Consider the following 21,905-nt stretch of genomic DNA (forward strand, 5'->3'; position numbering starts at 1 on the left):
TCATAATAATCCTGAAATTTGCCTATAAAATATCAAACAACCAAGGATATAGTTTAATGTCAACTCCCCCTTGGTTGCTATAGAACTCCTAAATTCCCAGAAAATATACCAACAAAATGACCCTGGGGTCTTCAATAGTACACTCATGCCTGAGGTGGTTTAAATAATCCGATTGCAAGTCTTTTATCTCATTTTACACTCAGCAAATTTGTGTCGTGAGCGAATTTGCTCGCTAAATGTTTTCAAACAGACTAAGTGTTAAAGGACGCAAAAGCAAGATTATTTTCTCTGATTAACGCCAGATGTTGAAAAGTTGTAAATGCATCCGTCTCTCCAAGACATGTCTTCACTTCTCCCAACTGTCACTACATCAGCAAGGCGAGCAGTCGGTGGGAGTAAATGTCTGTTCCCTGTGATAGTGGTAGCTGTGATTAACCATTGTTCCTACTGTCACATTCAATGCGACAGGAGGGAGGCGGATTCAGCGATTTCAAAACTTGCGGCCATGTTGTAGTGTTTATCTGATCCCTGATCAGTGTAACCGCTGAATGATCTGTAAGAGAGCATCGGTCTGTATGGGTCAGTGAGAGCCCGTAGAGGCAAGAAACACCTTTTGTCTCGCTCATAGTCAATCCATGCTGCTGATGTGTGTTTTGCATAGGCATGCATTATGAGCTTCCTAGCCATAACTGTTACAGCGTGCTGCAGGGATGACACACTTTTGTAGGCCAACCCAGAAGTTTGCATCGCCCTGGTTCCCTCGACAAAAAGGCAGTGGGATTGTTTAGGGGCATTCGATTTAGGATTATTACAGAACATTTATGATACTTACATGTTTTCTTCAGCAAGACATTCTTCACAAAGTTTGAAGTGTAAATGCAGTCGGCAGAAGTAATAAGCTAACCTATTTATGAACTACACCACGGTCACATGAGTTCACATCACCATCAAGCTAACGGCACACTAGTGTTCGGAGTGATGACGTTGTTAGCAAGCTTTGACATTCACAGAGGGTTATTTACTAATGTATATGATGACGTAAAACAAAACTTTAAAATCTCTTGAGCTTGTGTTAAAACAGACTTCATTTCAGACTTCTAAATAGAAACCCATACAAAAAAAATTGGAGATGATGGATGCAGAAGAGCAAAAATGCTGACTCATTTCCAGGTTTTAATAATAATAATAATAATACATTTTATTTGTATAGCGCTTTAAAAAGTACTCAAATACACTTTATATGGTAAAAACAGTAACAATAGAAGTAATTGCAATAAAAACAAAAACGATGACATCATAACAGAAGAGAACAACACAAAAAACAAAAAAGGACTCATGACTGAATGTATCATGTAACTGAACTGTCAACGTGTACACGTCATGCATCAGCGCAACCTTCTGGATTGGAGTGTATCCTAGACAGAGATGACAAAGAAGCGAGATGGCTTACTTGTTAGGTACTTCAATCAACACCTCTGGAAAAGAAACTATCGCTGCGAAATGGATGATGGAAATAGCTCAAGAGTGTGCCATCTCACTTCTTTCTCATCTCTGTCTGCTGAGAGTTGCACGCGCACAGGTCTGATCAGGCGGGTGCTAGCGGAGTGTAACGTTAGCCGGAACTAGCAAAATGTCAGTGATTTTTATTTATTTTTTTTTACCAGAAGATCTGTCAAGCGTAGATGATAAAAGAAAGTTCAGGGGCATTAATTCTCAGTATGTATTTGTTCATGTTTTACAAAGGGTTCAACCTAAGTCAGGCCTTTCAACGATAGGCCAGTCATCGCTATGGGAATATGATTCTGGGAGGAAAAAATGGTATCGGAACAATTTTTTTTTTAGCACGCTTTTTAGCAAGCTATTCTTCTTCTGGCAGTTTTGGCAGGTACAAACAGCTTCAGGTGTATTACCTCCGCACTTTGGATTGGAGTACAGTTGACTCTGACTACGGATATCAATGCAATCCGCCAAAACCGAGAGATTCAGATTTGTGAACGTTTGCGAACGGAAAGGCATATGCGGTACGCTGCTAAGTGTATTAAATCGCATCTGAATTTTCTTCAAAAGCTTTGTGAAATGACAAATAGGTCCTATGTTTGATGGGATTTTAATTGGATACCTGCCAGCAAATCAGAAGCGAGTATATTCCACGGCCTTGGTCATGCATCATTAGGCTCATAGGACGCTTTCGGTGATCTCGGTCTGATGTCATTTATTTGCGCTGAGGTACTAGGTAAATTAAATTAGTTTTGTATGCAGTGCTTCAATGAGAATTGAAAGATGTAAAAAGGTTAACACTGACTCACATTTGTAGAAGACTGCAACAGTTTTGATAACTCCCTGCTACTGAAAACATGAAGCGTTCCAGTCCTTCCTGCACAAGCATGTCACTATTAAATTAGTAACCACTTCAATAAACCTTTTCCTTTTTCTTTTTTTTCTTCACGCTGCTTACAACTCGTTTCCAGCCAGCCTTTTGGCTCCGAGCCTTCATCTGCATTGTTCTCACTTGCTCTTTATAAAAGTTTGGTAACTCTGATGCTTTTTAGCTTCCGACCAGTTTGCACACTGATATAAAAAAAAAAAAAAAATGTTTTTGGAGTTTCCTTTTGTTCCTTGTTGTGATGGTGTGCAGAGATCTAAGCCACAGTTGGCTCGGCTTCACATGGGCCTCTGTGGAGAGACGAGGGGGTTTTGTCAAAGGAATTGCCTGCGCCGCTTATTCTTCCTCCACCGCAGAGATGAAAAAAAACAAACAAACAAAAAAAAAACAATAATAAAGCAAAACAAAAAGGAACGGCCTTCTTATTATCAATAATAATCTCTTTTTTTGGAAAGGCCTCTGTAGGCTCTGAGCTCGGCTGATTCAAGAAAACCATGTTTGAACTCGCTAATGTTTTTCCTCCCGTACTTTTTCTGTCCCTCCCTCCCTTTTTCCTCCTTTTCCCTCCCTCTCTCTGTCTTCATGAGCTATTCTCTCTCTTCATTTAGCGTGCCATTAGCTCTCCAAGCTGTTGTTTGTTTTCTTGCTTTAATGTGCTTTTTTTTAAACAAAATTGCAGAAAAACAACAAAAAGACAAAATAATAAAAGACACAATTGACTGAGATATAAAGCATGTACAGTTTCTGGCGTGTGCATGTGTGTGTGTGTGTGTGTGTGTGTTGGCTGCTGCAACTGTATCTGGTTGTATGGTTTGCAAACGTTTGCCTGTGTGTGTGTTTGCATAGTTATGGAAAAGTGTGAGTCTGTGTGTGTGTGTGTGAGGGCACTGGCACTAAACTTACTTGGGTCCAGATGTTCTAATTATAGAACGGCTCTGCTGCCTAATGACAGGAAACGCTGGTCCATGCGTGTGTGTGTGTGTGTGTGTGTGTGTGTGCGCACGTGTGGAAATACGTTTCTGACTGACACATTGACTGAATGTGTGTGAGACTGACACATGAATGACATTTTTGTCATTAACCCCTTGAACCCTGATTTCCTCCTTAAATTTTCCTTTAAGTAGCTTTTGAGTTTTTATGCGACCAATTTGTAGCCTGTAGCAAATTAGAAGCTTGTTTGGAGGTATCAACTACAACATGATTGGTATCTTGACATCTCTATATCACATATACTTCGACTTATACGTTGTGAGTGTTTTAACATTTTTCATAGAGTCAAGATGATATCTCAATTTCAGTCTCATCTCATCTCATCTTCAACCGCTTATCCGGGATCGGGTCGCGGGGGCAACAGCTCCAGCAGGGGACCCCAAACTTCCCTTTCCCAGGCCACATCAGCCAGCTCTGACTGGGGGATCCCGAGGCGCTCCCAGGCCAGTTTGGAGATATAGTCCCTCCACCTGGTCCTGGGCCTCCCTCGGGGTCTCCTCCCAGCTGGTCGTGCCTGGAACACCTCCCTAGGGAGGCGCCCAGGTGGCATCCTTACCAGATGCCCGAACCACCTCAACTGGCTCCTTTCCACGCAAAGGAGCAGCGGCTCTACTCTGAGTCCCTAACGGATGACCGAACTTCTCACCCTATCGCTAAGGGAGATGCCAGCCACCCTCCTGAGGAAACCCATTTCGGCCGCTTGTACCTGTGATCTCATTCTTTCGGTCATGACCCAGTCCACATGACCAAAGGTGATGGTAGGAACGAAGATTGCCTTGCGGCTCAGCTCTCTTTTTGTCACAAAGGTGCGGCAGAGCGACTGCAATACCGCCCCCAGCTGCTCCGATTCTCTGGCCAATCTCACGTTCCATTGTTCCCTCACTCGTGAACAAGACCCCGAGGTATTTGAACTCCTTCACTTGGGGTAAGGACTCATTCCCTACCCGGAGTGGGCAATCCACCGATTTCCTGCTGAGAACCATGGCCTCAGATTTAGAGGTGCTGATCCTCATCCCAACCGCTTCACACTTGGCTGCGAACTGATCCAGTGAGAGCCCAGAAGTGGCCCCCTCACCCCATACTCCCGCAGCACCTCCCACAGTATCTCCCGGGGGACCCGGTCATACGTCTTCTCCAGGTCCACAAAACACATGTAGACCGGATGGACGTATTCCCAAGCCCCCTTCAGGATCCTTGGAAGAGTGAAGAGCTGGTCCGTTGTTCTACGGCCAGGACGGAATCCTCCGTCCTCAACCCTCAATCTGAGGTTCGACTATCAGCCGAACCCTCCTTTCCAGCACCTTGGAGTAGACTTTACCAGGGAGGCTGAGTAGTATGATACCGCGGTAATTGGCACACACCCTCTGGTCCCCCTTTTTGAACAGGGGAACCACCACCCCGGTCTGCCACTCCCTAGGCACCGTCCCAGACCTCCACACAATGTTGAAGAGACGTGTCATCCAAGACAGCCCCTCCACACCCAGTGCCTTCAGCATTTCTGGACGGATCTCATCAATCCCTGGGGCTTTGCCACTGTGGAGTTGTTTGACTACCTCAGTGACTTCCACCAGGGAAATTGATGATGCTCCCCATCAGCCTCCAGCTCTGCCTCTACAGTAGTTAGAGCGTATTAGTCGGATTCAGGAGTTCCTCAAAGTACTCCTTCCACCGCCCGATTACCCCCTCAGTTGAAGTCAACAGAGTCCCATCCTTACTGTGTACAGCTTGGATGTTTCCCCGTTTCCCCCTCCTGAGGTTCCGGATGGTTTTCCAGAAACACCTTGGTGCTGACCGAAAGTCCTTCTCCATGGCTACTCCGAACTCCTCCCACACCCGCTGTTTTGCCTCCTTCACGGCAGCGGCTGAAGCCCTTCGGGTCTGTCGGTACCTTGCAACTGCCTCAGGAGTCCTCCGGGATAACATATCCCGGAAGGCCTCTTTCTTCAGTCGGACGGCTTCCCTGACCACCGGTGTCCACCAGGGTGTTCGAGGGTTACCGCCCCTTGAGGCACCTAAGACCTTGAGACCACAGCTCACCGCTGTAGCTTTGGCAATAGAAGCTTTGAACATCGTCCATTCCTGTTCGATGCCCCCAACCTCCACAGGGATGCTAGAAAAGCTCTGCCGGAGATGTGAGTTGAAGATCTTCCGGACAGAGGCCTCCTCCAGACATTCCCAGTTTGCCCACACTACCCGTTTGGGCTTACCAGGTCTGTCCAGAGTTTTCCCCCACCCTCTGACCCAACTCACAACCAGATGGTGATCAGTTGACAGCTCCGCCCCTCTCTTCACCCGAGTGTCCAAAACATACGGCCTCAGATCCGATGATACAATAACAAAATTGATTATCGACCTTCGGCCTAGGGTGCTCTGTTACCACGTACACTTATGAACATCCTTATGCTCGAACATGGTGTTCGTTAAGGACAATCCATGACTAGCACAGAAGTCCAACAACAAACGACCGCTCGGATTTAGATGAGGGAGGCCGTTCCTCCCAATCACGCATCTCCAGGTATCCCCATCATTGCCCACGTGCGCGTTGAAATCCCCCAGCAGAACTATGGAGTCCCCCACTGGAGCCCCATACAGGACTCCAGTCAGGGTCTCTAAGAAGGCCGAATACTCTGAACTGTTGTTCGGTGCATATGCACAGACAACAGTCAGAGTTTGCCCCCCCCATAACCAGCAGGTGTAGGGAGGAGACCCTCTACGCTGGGCAACTCCAGAGAAGAAAATAGGGTGGATAGGGGTTGGACTCAATTTCAGTGATGATACTAAATCAATACTACAAATTATTGTAGTTTGATGAATACAAACATGTTTTTCTCCAATATCCTTGCTTTCATTGAACAATAGTCAGAAACAAAAGTCCTCAAAAACAAGAACTTTGTGTAAAAATAAATAAATATATATTCAAATCTGGCTTTGTTTTGAATCCGTAACTATCTGATCAAACATTGAACAGTAGATCCGATTGCATGCGTGATGCCAACTTTCTGTTCCGGGCGGTAAAGAGTCAAACTGTTACGTAACTGGCATTACTTAAGAACGCCAGTTACGAAACAAAACCGTGGTAAAATGAGTCAACGTTAGCTTTGTTTCAGATGCGACATGAACAGCTATCTCCTGGGTGAAAGTCCTGTGTGTTTGTTTGACCCGTCCATCCTCCTTAGCGGACTATTTTGCTCTTCACACTATGTCAGTTGATTCTGTTGGTTTATTAATGACACAAACGGGTTTACATGGGCGCCTGCTGAATGTCATGCAGACGCTAATGGGTGCCTCTCTCAGTCTTTATTTGACGAGTTGGGTTTGCTGTAATATATTTCAAAAACCTTTGCGCGTTCTTAAGTCCTTTGAATTCCCTACACCTCAATCTGTTTCCGGGTCAGGAAAATAAATAAAATGAGTTGTCGGTAAACATTTTGTAAATTTGTCTAGTTTGAGTTTACTGTTTATGTTTCTTTATATATAAAATAACATATATGGGTCTTTTTAGGAGGCAGGGTTGCATAATTGCTTTTTTTTCAGTAGATCTCCACTAGAATTTAAAAATAAAGATTTATGGATTTGACATTAGCACATCTTGTGATGGAAGAAGTTAACGCTGTCTTGTAGCCTCGTCCCTTGTCAAGATTAATGTTCTTGATGTATGAAATCATGGCTAAGAAAACAAGCTCAGGGCTCTCTTTGGTTACAAAATGTAAAATCTTATTTTAATGAGTTTTAGGAGGAGGTTAACCTGTTTTCCTCTCTTCCTAAACTGTTTTGACTTCGCTTCTTGTTTGCAATAGAAACCGCCAATCAATAAAAAAGCTTCCTCTATCATGGAAACCTATTCGTGTTTTGTCCAGCAGTAGCCTTGATGATGGTCATTCTTGTCCCCTCTCTCCTCGTTACTATGGGAACAAGATGTCAATCGATGTGGCATCTCCATCTTCGTCTCCAACTGTCCTCTCCATCATAGCTTGGTAACCACAGAGACGGAGTGAGGTTTAAAAAAAAGAAAAATGTCAAGCTGTTTATGTCGAGGTTCAGATGGAGGTGCTGTCTGCTGCTGTGCCTTGCTCAAGGGAGACTAGAAGAGGAAGTAAGCAATGTTGGCAATAAGAGAAGGGAACAAGGGTGAAGGAAAGAGATGCAAGGGAGGAAGGAGAGGACGTAGGAAAAGAAGAAAGTAAAGGAGGAGGAAAGTAAGAAAAGCAAGAAGGAAGGAGGAAGCAGAGGAGTAAGACAGTAGGGGAGAAAGAACAAACAATAATATGAAAAAAACAAGGAGGAAGAGAAGGAAGGAGACATAGGAAAGGAATGAGAGGATTAAAGGAATAAAAAGAGGAGATAATTAAAGAAAAGAGGATAGGAAGAGAGACAAATAACAACAATGAAGTGAGGAAAGGTAGGAAAAGTGACGAAACGGATAGAAGAGAACAGGAACTGGAACTGAAGAGAAAGAACGAGGAGCGGTAAAGGGAAGGAAAGATGAATAGAAGGGGAAGGAAAGGGGGGGGAAGTGGAGGGAAAGACGGGAAGAGAGGTAAAGGAAAGAAAAGAGGGAGGTGAGGGAAGGAAAGAAGGGAGTAGAGGACAGAGAGCACGAATCATGTAACAAAACAGGACATGGGCCACTTCCTGAATGAGACCGTTGCATCACTTCCTCTCCCTGCGCAGCCACACGCTCACACTCACACGCACACACACACACACACACACACACACACACACACACACAGAGACACAGTGGGATTGTGGGTGTTAGACAGTTTAAGCAGCTTTAAAGGAGAAGATATAGAGACGTAATCTGACTTTTAATTCTTACTGTCTGATCTGTGTGTGTGTGTGTGTGTGTGTGTGTGTGTGTGTGTGTGTGTGTGTGTGTGTGTGTGTGTGTGTGTGTGTGTGATTACCCAGGATAATAACATGAATGTAGTTCAGTGAGTACAAGAAGCGTCTCTTTGCATTATATAAAATGAAAGTGAAATGAGATTGTTGTGCCTCATGTCTCATCTCTTATGTTACTCTCTGTCTTTTGTTTTATAATGCGATACATTAAGAAATGCTTGATATATATATATGGATTTAACTCAACTCCCTTATGTCCTTTCTGGTTTTAGTCATCTCTCAGTCTCTAGATTACTTTCCTCTCCTGATGTCTTCCCCCTAATCCTGTTGTTTTCTCATCTTCTCTCCTTGTTTCCTCTTCTGATGTCTTCTCTCAGATCCTATCGTATCCTCATCTTCTTTCCTTGTTTCCTCTCCTGATGTCTTCCCTCAGATCCTATTGTTTTCTCATCTTCTCTGCTTGTTTCCTCTCCTGATGTCTTCTCTCAGATCCTATTGTATCCTCATCTTCTTTCCTTGATTCCTCTCCTGATGTCTTCTCTCAGATCCTATTGTTTCCTCATCTTCTTTCCTTGCTTCCTCTCCTGATGTCTTCTCTCAGACCCTATTGTTTCCTCATCTTCTTTCCTTGCTTCCTCTCCTGATGTCTTCTCTAAGACCCTATTGTTTCCTCATGTTCTTTCCTTGTTTCCTCTCCTGATGTCTTCTCTCAGACCCTGTTGTTTCCTCATCTTCTTTCCTTGCTTCCTCTCTTGATGTCTTCTCTCAGACCCTATTGTTTCCTCATCTTCTTTCCTTGCTTCCTCTCTTGATGTCTTCTCTCAGACCTTATTGTGTCCTCATCTTCTTTCCTTGTTTCCTCTCCTGTCTTCCCTCTAATCTTATTGTTTTCTCCTCTTGACTCATCTCCTCTCCTGACGTCTTCCCTCTCTTTGAAATTCCCCGAAAGGCACCAACACCTACAACACGGCTGAGAGGCTGTAGATTTAGGATTTCAACATAGAGGTCTATGGTGATTGACTTCGAGCCAGCCTCGAGTGGCCATTTTGATGAACTGCAGTTTTTGGTACTTCCGTGTTGGCTTAATTTTTCAGACCTGTAGATTTCCGTTTTCCCCGAACACATTCTAAAAACAATGAAACGGTCAAACTCCCAGCGGAGAGAAAATGATCATCTTCAGTGCGGTCCGACTCTTCTCAGAGCGGCGTCAGAGGAACGGCAGCTTAATGTCTTTCTTGCAGCCGTGCTGGCGTCCGCTTGTTCCAAACCAGGAAAATTACAGGAAATTAACTTTTACGGCAGCAAAACTATAACGCCCGGAGAGAGTCTGGTTTGATTTTCATTTCCAGGTACAGCTCGGCTAAGTTTCATGTTGTTTCCAATAAATGTTGTCTTCAAGGCTGTTGTAGCTCATTACGGCTGCAGTCGTTTCCATGGGAGATGTAGTGTCTGAAATGTTCCCAGCGGGGAAGGTGTAAAACTGTTTGATTTACACCGCACAGTTTGGCTGAAAAAGAGTCTTCAGGGTACCTCCAGTGAATATACGGGTTAGAAAACCACCAGAGAGTCTCTTTTTCATATTGTGTAAAAAACTAAATGTTTTGATATTACCATTAACACAGAGCTCTTTCTAGTTGTTTTTTTTTTTGTTTTGATACATCTACTGCACTTCATTGAATCGTTATACAAAGCCACTGAGCATATGTTGACTTTTGATAATCATTTTAAATTCAAACGCTAAAAAACAATAGTTTTTAATTCATCATTTCCAGGAACATTTTGAGTTAACAGAAAAGTGTTTGATTTGAAGAAATCGGAAACAAATACCTAAACGGATGTGATGACAGTCAGAACTCTTTCTGATCAAAACACACTGTTTGACGAAACGGTGTGTGTGTGTGTGTGTGTGTGTGTGTGTGTGTGTGTGTGTGTGTGTGTGTGTGTGTGTGTGTGTGTGTGTGTGTGTGTCTGTGTGTGTGTTGGGGGATGGGGAAGGCCTACCGTTAATTATAGAGTTTGGTTTGGGACCAGATGAGAACAGTGGGCCTTAGAGCTCACACAGGTGTACACACACACATATGCTTGATGTTCTCGCAGCATGACCACTGTCCTCGTTTCTGTCAATCAGACACCATTTATTACCATCATCAACACGTGTGTGTGTGTGTGTGTGTGTGTGTGTGTGTGTGTGTGTGTGTGTGTGTGTGTGTGTGTGTGTGTTTGTAAAGGTTGTCAACATCCTTTTACATTACCTTATAAACACAACATTTTGGTTGAAAAAAGAACTTCACTGTGAATGGCTCTTTTGCATGTAACAGTTAGAGTATATTGGTGAACTTCATAAAACCCCAGAGTTGTTTTTTTCCCGTCATCATATCATTCATTCGTCAAGGCGGCAACGGAAGCTGTCAGAAAGCTCAGGCTCTGACCAGACAAACCGGTGACAACACTTGGTTTTCATACAGAGTTCGTAGCCATACCTATAAAAATGATTGCGGTGGGAGAGGAGGTGGATGGGTCAAACAAAAAACGGTCTTTCACCTATAGGAGGCCACTGTTCATGCCTTCATGCCTTTTTCGAAACCCCAGTTTTGTTGCGCAAACCTAACAAAGTATTTTATAATCTTTTCCTAAACCAAACTCAGTAGTTTTGTTGAAACTTTGAAAATGGAATTTTATTTTGAAAAGACAATGATTTTAGCAAGAATTCCAAAGATAAACTACTATTGGGTTCATCTGCTGTTCATGAGACCTCAAGGAAGCGATGTCTTTATGCAATCTATAACTTTGTGCAATATCATGTGGTAACTGCCGTAACACCTATGTGCGTGAGCAGGTAAATTCAGGGATTGTTCAGAAAGTGAAAATTGTTGCATTATTACACCTTTTAAAAAAAAAATCCTGTTTCTACCTGTCTGTTGTTATTTTTAACAGATGTCGAGACTAATACCGCTTATATTCAATTATTAATTTCTACAAAATGATGGTCACCTAAACTGTCCAGCGAATAAGTTATCTGTGAGTTCACCTCTTGGTATATTTGTGTAAGTCAGTGAAAACACACAAAGTACCAGAACTAAAAGCCAACAATTGATATTTGTTCTCCTCAATAGCTTCCTTACTCCGTGTTTCTGTAGCCATTATTATTTAAGACCAGACTAGTCAAGAACACCCTCAAACATACTTTTGAGCTACAAGTCACCCTTTTAATAGCAGTGTTTTATTTTTTTTATATAATATGCTGCAGGGACAAAATTATAAAAAAATATACAAACACAGTCATAGTCAAATATAATATAACCCTTTACCAGCTTGACTGGTCTTCATACACTCATAAACAAACAGATATCTCATTTTATACAGCATAAAAAGCGACCTAATGGTCATACTCGGGTACAGACCTGTTTTTGTCCACAGTGAGCACACACACGCACGCACGCACGCACGCACGCACACACACACACACACACACACACACACACACACACACACACACACGCACACACAGAGGGTAACTGTATTAATAGGAGTCTGTTTTGTGTCAAGCAGGTCTTAATAGGATCAGTATGAGAGACATGGAGCTGTCTGTCAGTCTAAGTTCATTAACTGATGATAGATGACCTGCACTGTATGTGTGTGTGAGTGTGTGTCAGATAGAGAGAGAGAGAGAGAGAGAGAGAGAGAGAGAGGTATGTATGCATGTGTGCTCTTAAGAGTGTGTTTTCCTGCTTGTGTGTAAATTCTCTCTCTACTGTAATTTATAGCCCTCAATCGGAGGCCTTATCAGGTGCAGGACACATGGACGCCTCCTTCTCTCCTCCTCCTCCACGTCTTTTAACTCTCTCCTCCTCTTCCTCTCCTCTCCTCCCTTCCAATCCCACTCCTCTTACTTTTCAATACTGAACGATGCTTTCTTTAATTGCGGTGCTCCTCTTCCTCTCCACCTTCACTTCCACTCCTCTGGCGTCTGGACCGGCTATCGTCAAACTCTCCTGCTCCACTTTCATTTAATTTTCTTCCCCTCTCTTCTCCTCTCCTGTTTTCAGGATTTTACAGGACAAACACAGTGTTAAAACATAGTAAAGTTTCTGTAAACCTAACCTGTTTAACTGAATGATGGAGAAGCATAAAATACAAAACCAACACAATTACCGCTTGAATATTGACGTTGCCCATTGAAATCTGGTTAAAACAAATCTTTATTCTCATAACACCAACATTTTGATTTCCATAGCCATACACACTATTAAGTCATGCATTACTTACTCAATTATTTTGTTTTCTTGTTGAATAATGTTATTAGGCTGATCATATTTGTTCCCTATATCCATCTGATCAAGTATGCTCTCCCTAAACTTAATCAATCCTGTGTGGTTCCCTAAATCTGAACAATCAAGTTTGTGTTCTTTAAATCCACTTGATCTAGTGTCTGTTCCTTAAATCCAGCTGATCATAATGTGAGTGTGCGTTTCTTAGATCCAGCCTATAAAGTCTATGCTCCTTCCATTAGATTGATTGACTGTGTTTCCTAAATTGGGCCGATTCAATTTTAAACCCAGTTGATTAATTGTGGTCCCCTAATTCCCAAAAATGTGTTCCCTAAAACCAAATGATCGATCCAATGTTTGTTCCTTATATTCGAATCAATTGCTGTAAGTTTGTGCTCCCTGAACCCAGTTGTTCGTCAGTCCACCTGGTCATTGAATAACCATTCCGTCAACCCAAACGACTGTTCAATACGTGATAATACTGACAAAGTGGATGTTCCCTAAATCCAATTTACCATTTTTGAGTAATCTTCACTAAACCTGCATACATTCTATTCTATTCTACAAATATGTAGCCCAAAGGTATTTTTGTTGAGGTAGCCACTTTTGGTTTTACTCCAAAAGGCTTTTTGTAGCTGAACCAGTTCATTACTATTGTGCTAGCACACACACACACACACACACACACACACACACACACACACACACACACACACACACACACACACTATAAGCTGACATTCCAAATGACTCGACAATGAATGTAAGCGGCTCACTATACACACTGACACAATGGAGAGCCTATTGAGGAGAGATTTGTACACTACAATGCATGAGATGACTGTGTGTGTGTGTGTATGTGTGGTGTGTGTGTGTGTGTGTGTGTGTTGTGTGTGTGTGTGCAGTGTAAGCGAGAGCTGCGTTTGCAAATTTCAGTCGACCTGGATGAACTGATGTGATCTACCTGTCATGTGCAAACTACGTCCCTTTTTCTCTCTCTGTCTATTGATGGCGATGTCAGTGTCTCTTGACCTCTGTACGTCTGTCTTTTCCAACAACCACCACGGTGGTTAAGGTTTGGTTAAGTTCAGACAATTGAAAATACTCGGTTCTGATTAGGAAAAGTTGATGGTTGTTGTTGGTAGGAAACGGGGTGCGAATCACTGGTCCCTGTGTCGCACGTTTTGTGTTTTGTACTTTCACATCTTTGCCCTAGTTGTAAGACAGCAGTGAACTATATTATTGTGTTAATTAAGGCTGATATATCTTAAAGGGGAAAGACATCTGGCAAAACTGTTCTTCATGCACTGATCAACTATGAGATTTTGGTCTATTTTGCTTCCCTTTTGCTTTCAGAATAGTGGAAAGAAAACATACAAAATACACATTAAGGTGTTTATTTTAATACTTTGTCTATTTGCTTCTGTAAATTTCTCCAAAATTCTCAGAAAGTTAGAATTAGATAATGCCTCAATTCAAGCAATGCATTACCGAAAACTACCATACAAAAAAAAGTGTCTTTTATGGTGACCCTATTCACTTGTGGTGTCTTCAAAATGTATGTATTATTACAGTATATCTTTAATGGATGTTCCCTTAGCCATTCCCATTTCCCTTCCTATCTATATTCTGTTCTAAGTTTTTACAGAGGGGTTTGTTCGTGTGTCAGTCAAAGCTTTCAAAGATTTTGAACCTGGCTTTGTCCAATGTTCAGATTTCTGTTCCGGAAATCAATGGAAATCAACAAATATTAAAGAAGATAATGCCTGCATACATGCATATTTATACATTTCAGAAAACTGTCAATATGAAAAGAAAAATTGCCTGATGTTAGTGATTTAGTATGAAGTATCATGGTTGTATTTTAGTTTTCAAAATATTCTATTCACCTGGCGTGTCTCCCCTGAACAGCTATTGGTTTACAATGTAACTATATCCAGAGATTCATTGTCCCCAGAGGATGAAGCCCACTGGCTTTGATGTTCCACTGACCTGTCTTCTAGTGCCATCATGTTGTTGACATGTATGGTCTTTAGTGCAATATATCATCAACTATTGGATGGATTGCCATGCAAATATATACAGACATTCATGGTCCCCAGAGGATGAAGCGCACTGACGCTGGTGATCCCCTTACTTTCCACCTTGAACCATTTTCAGGTCACCGGTGACGTCTCAGTCGGCAGGCTGACCTTTGACACACATAACATCGTGGATGCAGTGTAATGACAGAGGGGATTATTGGTCTGCAGGAGGCTGAAAGCACCATTACATTTCGCAAAGACACATTAAAGGCTCTACAGTCATAATCAATATTGTTAAATGACATGGATCATGGAGAGAGAATGATTTACCCTCCAGTAGTTGATTATAGACACTGCACAGTATTATTAAATGTAGTATTAAGTGTTGAAGGTGATGTGATGAAAGTGGTGATCACTCAAATGAGCCTTTCGGTGATTCAAATGTGGATTTGGGAAAGTTGTTTAAGTTAGCAGCCCCTGAGTACATGGTAACGGGTAAATAAAATAAAACTGCGATTTGAAACATCAAGTACAACAAATTACATCTTCGACTTTTCTCATTTTGTTGAATTTTTTTTTTTTTCCGATGCTTAACTGTTTTATTTGTCAGTAATGATGACGGCAGTGTTTTGCTGTACATCCTGATTTGTTGCTTGAAATCTGCTTCATCTTAAATGAACAAACTTACTTCATTACATGAAAGCATTGGATTTTCGGGTTCTTTTATTTTCTCAAAATGTGGTTTGAACAATTTCCTGCCAGATTATCAACTCTTAGTTCTACTTTCCCAAACTGTACTGCTATGTTGTGTCTTTTTCTTCCCTGTCTTCTAAATGTATCTTTTTTTCTTCATCTTACAGATATGGAGGAGAGAACAAGTGCAGGGTCATGGGCGAGTGGAAGTCGTTCTTCCAAGGTAACTACCAATAACCATACTTACTAATGATCATTATGTACTTTAATTACTGTTGCATGCAATTGATTTTAGCATTTTAAACATTACTATTATTGTAATTTTTTAAAGTTTCATTTAAAAGTGAAACCAACACTGAAGTGCCATAAACTTACATTTTTCCTAATGGTCATCAATTTGATTGAAAGAGAAATGTGATTTCATAAAAGTCTCTCTTGATTTATTACCTCAGTAAACATTGTAAACATGAGTTTATGTTCTCAATCTCTAGTTTCAAGTCTTCTTCAATACAGCATGATGTTCATTTAGTAAATTAAGGTCCATTTAGAGTCAAATAGATCATAAAGCAGAGTATGCTTTAGGGCGGGGCTACCTTGTGACTGACAGGTCTCTACCATGGCATTGTCTGGTCTGGGAGTTGGCCAACAAATGTCTGGTTCATCGTTCGGTTGTACTTATAATTAGAACAAACATAGCACTGTCTTGTGTCACGGCGACTACATCCACTTTTTATCCACTGTCTTTGGTCCCTTCAACCTCCATCCCTGTCAGTCTGTCACCAGGGCATAGCGTGGGAACGCTGTCACGTGAGTCTCGGAGGAAACACGTGTGAAACGTCTTGCTCCGGCCAGCTTTGCATTTCGCATTACAAATATTGCAGCCAGCGTTGTCTGCGTCCAGTTTTGAAAATCACACTCGCGACCTGTCCTTTGAAATGATTACTCTCATAACTAAATGTGCTGCTAGAGGTAATGACAGCTACGTATAATCAGGAAATGTAATGGTTGTCTCTCTCTTTTTTTCCAGAGTTATGCAGATGGATCCCAGTACATGGCGTCACATGACAGCCTCTCACCTCCGTACGCCATCTCCAGCCGGCTCACAGGTAGGCCACAGACTGAGTGTGTGTGTGTGTGTGTGTGTGTGTGTGTGTGTGTGTGTGTTTTGTGATTTTAGAATGCTCTGCTTTCTTTCCATCAACTTTGCACTCACCACTTTGCTGGGTTTTGATCCGAGAGTGTGTCTCTGTGTGTGTGTGTGTGTGTGTGTGTGTGTGTGTGTGTGTGTGTGTGTGTCTGTGTGTGTGTGTGTGTGTGTGTGTGTGTGTGAGTGTGAGAGAATTAGTGAACCACTATCGTACACTGGAGGAGACAGGTCATCTGGCGTGCAATTTCTCTCTCTCCCTTGGCCCGCTGTGTGGAAAACGCCAGGCAGTGTGTGCTCATTTACCCATGATGCTCTCTGCCTCTGGCTCTCTCCGATGTGGCGCCAGTTGTGAACAAATGGCCACTGACACAGATAATCTGCCTCTCTCTCTCTCTCACACACACACACACACACACACACACACACACACTCAGAGCTTAATTACCTTTGACTGGATGCATCAAATATGGAAGATGTCAGCTCTCAGCTATCTGACTCTACCTGCTCTCTTTCTGTCTCTCGCTCTGTCTCTCATTTGTTGGTTTTTAATCACCCTTTGTCTTGTGAGTCACTAGATGTTAAGCCTTCCATTCTGAAGCCACAAAGAGTTAACACAAGTGTGTTTAAGCTTTTGTTTTCTGCCGTGCTGTATTTTATGCAAAGACCGCTACTACTACCAATGCAGTGTATCGCCAAAAGACACCTTTGTTGTTTGTTGACACCTCAACAGCTATATGTGATTATTGAACATTTCATTCCATAACTCTGGCCATTAATGATGCTTGAGGTTCTTTAATGTTACATGCACAACAATTACAGTGAAGCACTAGTTGGCTATATTTCAAGAAAACCAGGCATATAGAATATACAAAATAAAATAAAATTGTACAAATGTATATACGTTTGCGGTATACAGTGATTGCAAGTGAATAAACTCAATGTAAACAGGGATGCAGTAATGTGTATATGTAATGATATGTGTAAATACACATACAGAGGTGTAAACATAATATATAATAGTATATATAAGGGTAATGTGACAATAGTGTGTGCGAGTTCAGCAGTCTTATGTCCCGTGGCATGAAGCTGTCCCTGAGCCCGGTTGGTGCTGGACCGAATGCTGCGGGACCGTCTGCCAAACAGCAGCAGGCAGGACAGTTTGTGTCTGGGGTGATCGGGGTCTCTGATAATCCTGTTGGCCTGCCTCCCTGCTCCGCTGGGTGTAGAGGTCCTCCATCGCTTGGCCGCTCAGTCCTGGTGATGGACCGAGCAGTTTTCACCGGGCTTTGCAGAGCCTCATGGTCGAGGGCGGTGCTACAGCCATACCAGTCGGTCAGGATGTTCTCAACAGCGCACCTGTAGAAGCTGCAGAGCATCCCGGGGTCCATGTTCAACCCCCTCAGTCTGTGGATGAAGAGAAGCCGCTGTCTTACGGTTTCTGCGATGGGGTCGGTGTGGTGAGTCCAGGTCTGGTCCTCCTCTATGTAGGCCGTCTATTCGACGTGTGTCGTCAGCAAACTAAATGATGGTGATGGAGCTCTTAGTTGTTATACAGTCGTAACATGCTGCTACAAAGGCCCTCGCCTTTCTGGTTTAAGGCTTTCCACCAGATTTAAGGAAACCGGATGAAGGGTTTTGTCTGTGTTTTGGGTCAGCCTTAAGGTGTTGGATGAGCTTGAGGTCAGGGCTTTGTGCATATTGGTAAAGTCCTTCCACATCGAAGTGGGTGAACTACATCACAATGTTGGAAGCATGCAATGTTTAAAATGTAATTTTTTGCTGTAGCAGTCATTGGAACTAAGGGTTTGAGACTGAAACTAAAGGGCCCCAGTCCAGGCATTACTTTTGCGTTGTTACTCTAAAATTTTAAGCTTCAGAGGAAATGTTTGCCAATACGTGTTAAGCCCAATCGTGTGTGTGCAAGTGAGAGTTCTCTTTGAAAGCATCTGGTTCCCATTTAAATCTACTCAAGCAAAACTAAAAACTTTCGTAAGTATTGAGCTAATTCTCGTCAGTTAGTTGTGAACGCACACTGCGGCTAATACGGAAATGTATACATATGAGTCAAATAAAACAAAAGAAAAGGGATGCAAAACGTGGGCCTTCGCGGGGATGATCCAGTGTGGGCGCGATGTGTTGTGACAGTGTTGTGATCACGGCATGTAGCTGCGGAGGCAGAGAGGGACGAGGCGACGCAGAGTCGGAAATGGAAATATTGTATTCTTCATCTTGCACGCGGGAGCCGCAATTTACTTTGATAATGATAACACTAAGAGACAGAGACAGCCAGGGATGTGGAACACACACACAAACACACACACACACACACACACACACACACATCCTCTTCACTTTCTACCCGTGACTGTTCTGATCAGGGTAAATCCAATTGTCTTCCGTGTCTGTTGGCTTTTCCCTCTCTTTTTGCACGTCCTGATGGAAAATGTGTAGCGTTTCAGTAGCAATGCTAAAACCACAGAGCCCTCATTGATATCTGTGATTGTTTGTTCGTAGTGCTAGAGAGCGACTCTGATGCTCTTCTTTCCACAAATGTTGGCCACACAAATGGTTTTTAGTGCGCGCCCTGACTTGACTTTTTTCCAGTGTTGACTGTCTCAAGCCGTTGCGCTAAAGAACATTCTAAAAAAAAGATGTTATCCTCTCTAACCGGACAAATTGCACTCTGACTAGTTGGTTGAGTTAGTTGGTAGATGCATTACCATGAGGTCACCATGAGGTTTTTTTTGTATTTGTATATAGAGCATCATTGGTCATTCAGGTTTTGCTAGGTGGTTGCTAAATGGTTGGTTGGGCATCGCTTTACGATACAATGGTAGCACTTCTATGCTACGCTAGCTACTGAAGGTACACTGCTAGTATACATATGCTGCTTTAGCTTTTTTAAACAGTGTATACCTACCCAGCTTTACAGGGACAGCGTTGTTTATTGTCTTCTCTCTCGGTCGCCAGGTGATGTGGTGGTTCACTTTTACACTGTGATCTGTAGCTTTAGCTTCTATCTTTATCTATTTAACTTGTTGTCTACTGAATCAGTTTGACATCATGGATTTATCCTTCAAACGCTTGTTGTTGACCCTTCTGTCTCTTAAGTTTAAATATATTTTTTAATATATATTTTTTAAACACATTTTATTGTTTTGGTCGCGTGTCGTAGGCTGAAATGAACTCAAACTAAAAAGAAGAAAGAAACACGGCAGAGTTTAATGAACCCAACCTGAACATGTTGAGTGTGAACGCAGCCTCTCTCTCTTTCTCTCTCTCTCTCTCTCTCTCTGTCTCTCTCCCTCTCTCTCTCTCTCTCTCTCTCTCTCTCTCTCTCTCTCTCTCTCTCTCTCTCTCTCTCTCTCTCTCCCTCTCTCCTCTCTCTCTCTAACCTTGTCTGTCTTTCTTAACCCCCCCACCATCAGATTAGAGTGATGTTATGCTCTAGATAATCAGCGAAAGGATTAGTGTCATCTCAGCGACCCCACTAGATTAATCTGCCGACACACACACACAGTCTCTCTCACACACACACACACACACACACACACACACACACACACACACACACACACATACACAGAAAAGCAATCAGAAGATGTGTGTGTGTGTTTTGTGTGGAAATGTGTTGAAATGTGAACCTGCACTTAAATATATGTTTATATAAGTGCACATACTGTGTGGATGCTTGTGTCTGTGTGATGCATAAACGTGTGTGTGTGTGTGTGTGATGCAATTTGTGTTGTGTGTGTTTTAATGATTATTGGGTCTGTGAGTGAATTTGTGACGCCAACTTCTGTGTGTATGGGTTTGCGGTGGTGTGTGTGTGTTTCTGTGAACGTTGGGTTACTGTGTCAGTATCTGAGTGTGTGATGTAAGCTTCTTAATGAATGTGGTTTCATGTGGATAAATGTACAGGCGTGTGTTCTTTGTGTAAATGAGTGTATTTGCACATGTACTTGTTTGTGTATCGCCATGTGTATTTATGTTCATTTGGTCTTCTGTCGTGTGTGTACCTGAGTATGCAGTTCTGGCTTTCATGTTCATATATGTATGTAGTTATGTCTGTCTGTCTGCTGTGTGGATGTGTGTTTTTATTGAATTTGTCTGTCTTTGTATCAGTTTGTGTGATGCCGGCATATGTATACGTACTGTATATGTATGTATATATGTATGTATGTATCTATGAATTAGGATGCATGTCTATCTGTTTGTATGTGTGTGTGTGTGTGTGTGTGTGTGTGTGTGTGTGTGTGTGTGTGTGCTCATGTGTGTGTTTTTGTGTGAATGAGTGTAATCGTGCTCTTTGACTTGTGTGTGTTACAGTTTGTGCGTAAATGTCGAGGTGTTGAGTGATTCTGGCTTTCATGTGGTTACACAGTATGTGTGAGTGTTTATATCTACCTGTGTGTAGTTGCTTTGCAGAGCAGGTGCACCACCATAAACCCCCCTCCACCCCCCCTCCTTCGTAACTGTCACCTACATAGTAAATGAGAGGCTCGGTGGTTTCAGCCGGTAAGCACATTCTGTTCTGTTATAAATAAACGATCTGATGTGGCTTCAGTCTGATCCTGATGCGCAGCGGCTTCGTGCTACCAGCTTCTAGTGCTTTCATTCTGTCATTTCAAAAACCTGATTCGTCCAACAAAACATGACAGAACATGGAGTGATGTTACCACAGAAGTTGCTCTGCGGCACACTCTTCACAGTTTTGGGGTTTGGCCTCAGTTCTTGACTGGTTGTCAGCAAGCAATTTGTATTATTCTGCAGATCAGAAGACAGATTTTCTCTGTGCATGCAGTATGCATTTAATCCTAGGGGGAAGTGTTGGCTTAGCTCCATCAAAGCTAAAACCAACAGCCATGCTAGCACTTACAGTGGGGCTATACGGGATATTTAGCAGAGTGGTGCTTTGAGCTCAATGTGAACATCAGCCCGCTAATGTTAATATTGTTTAATGAGTTAGCATGCAAAAATGGTCATGTAGCACTAAACGCAAAGGACTGCAAGGTATTTGGTCATAAACTGAAATCTTGGACGGATTGAAATCCCGATGATGGCGTTGGATGAAACGGATCACCAAATATATTAGAAAATCATCCTCTGGGGATATGAATGTCTGAACCAAATGTCAGGGCAATCCGTGCAATACTTGTTGACACCATGAGTGAGCTGTTGCTTTTGATGAACACTAAGTTTTAAGGTCACAATTTACAGTTACACTGAAATAACATTTCACTGAATACATTTGACCTTGAAGACAAATAAAATAAAAACAAATGTATACAATTGCCACTGAAAACCTGTCTCAAACGTTGTTATTAATAACTGTTTTAATACATTGTTGTATATTATAAAAACAGCATTAAACAGAAGCTCACAGTAGATAAAGAACTGGTATGAACATGATGAATCTGGCTCCCTCCTCCTTGTCCTCGTTGTTTTTGTAGAAATGTAGTGAGTCAGCCGTCTGTCTCACCTCTGTGTGACCTTATTAATGAGTGTTGAGCCACGAGGCTGGACCCCCTCTGAGGAGGTCACATCTGGACACTTTA

General features: G+C 42.4%; 1 protein-coding gene across 6 annotated transcripts in view; it reads left to right on the forward strand.

The window, feature by feature from the left end:
- The window catches only part of tcf4 (transcription factor 4), a 223,871-nt gene that overhangs the window by 45,112 nt on the left and 156,854 nt on the right, over positions 1–21,905 (forward strand). For all 6 annotated transcript variants that reach the window (XM_068705999.1, XM_068705996.1, XM_068706000.1 and 3 more), the window contains 2 exons: positions 15,368–15,423; positions 16,228–16,306. In XM_068705999.1, the coding sequence (XP_068562100.1) occupies positions 15,368–15,423; positions 16,228–16,306 (135 nt within the window). The remainder of the gene's footprint in view (positions 1–15,367; positions 15,424–16,227; positions 16,307–21,905) is intronic.

Source organism: Cebidichthys violaceus, unplaced genomic scaffold, assembly GCF_023349555.1.
Source record: "Cebidichthys violaceus isolate CVI_PGR_0920_01 unplaced genomic scaffold, fCebVio1.0.p SCAF_12, whole genome shotgun sequence".
Taxonomy (NCBI): domain Eukaryota; kingdom Metazoa; phylum Chordata; class Actinopteri; order Perciformes; family Stichaeidae; genus Cebidichthys; species Cebidichthys violaceus.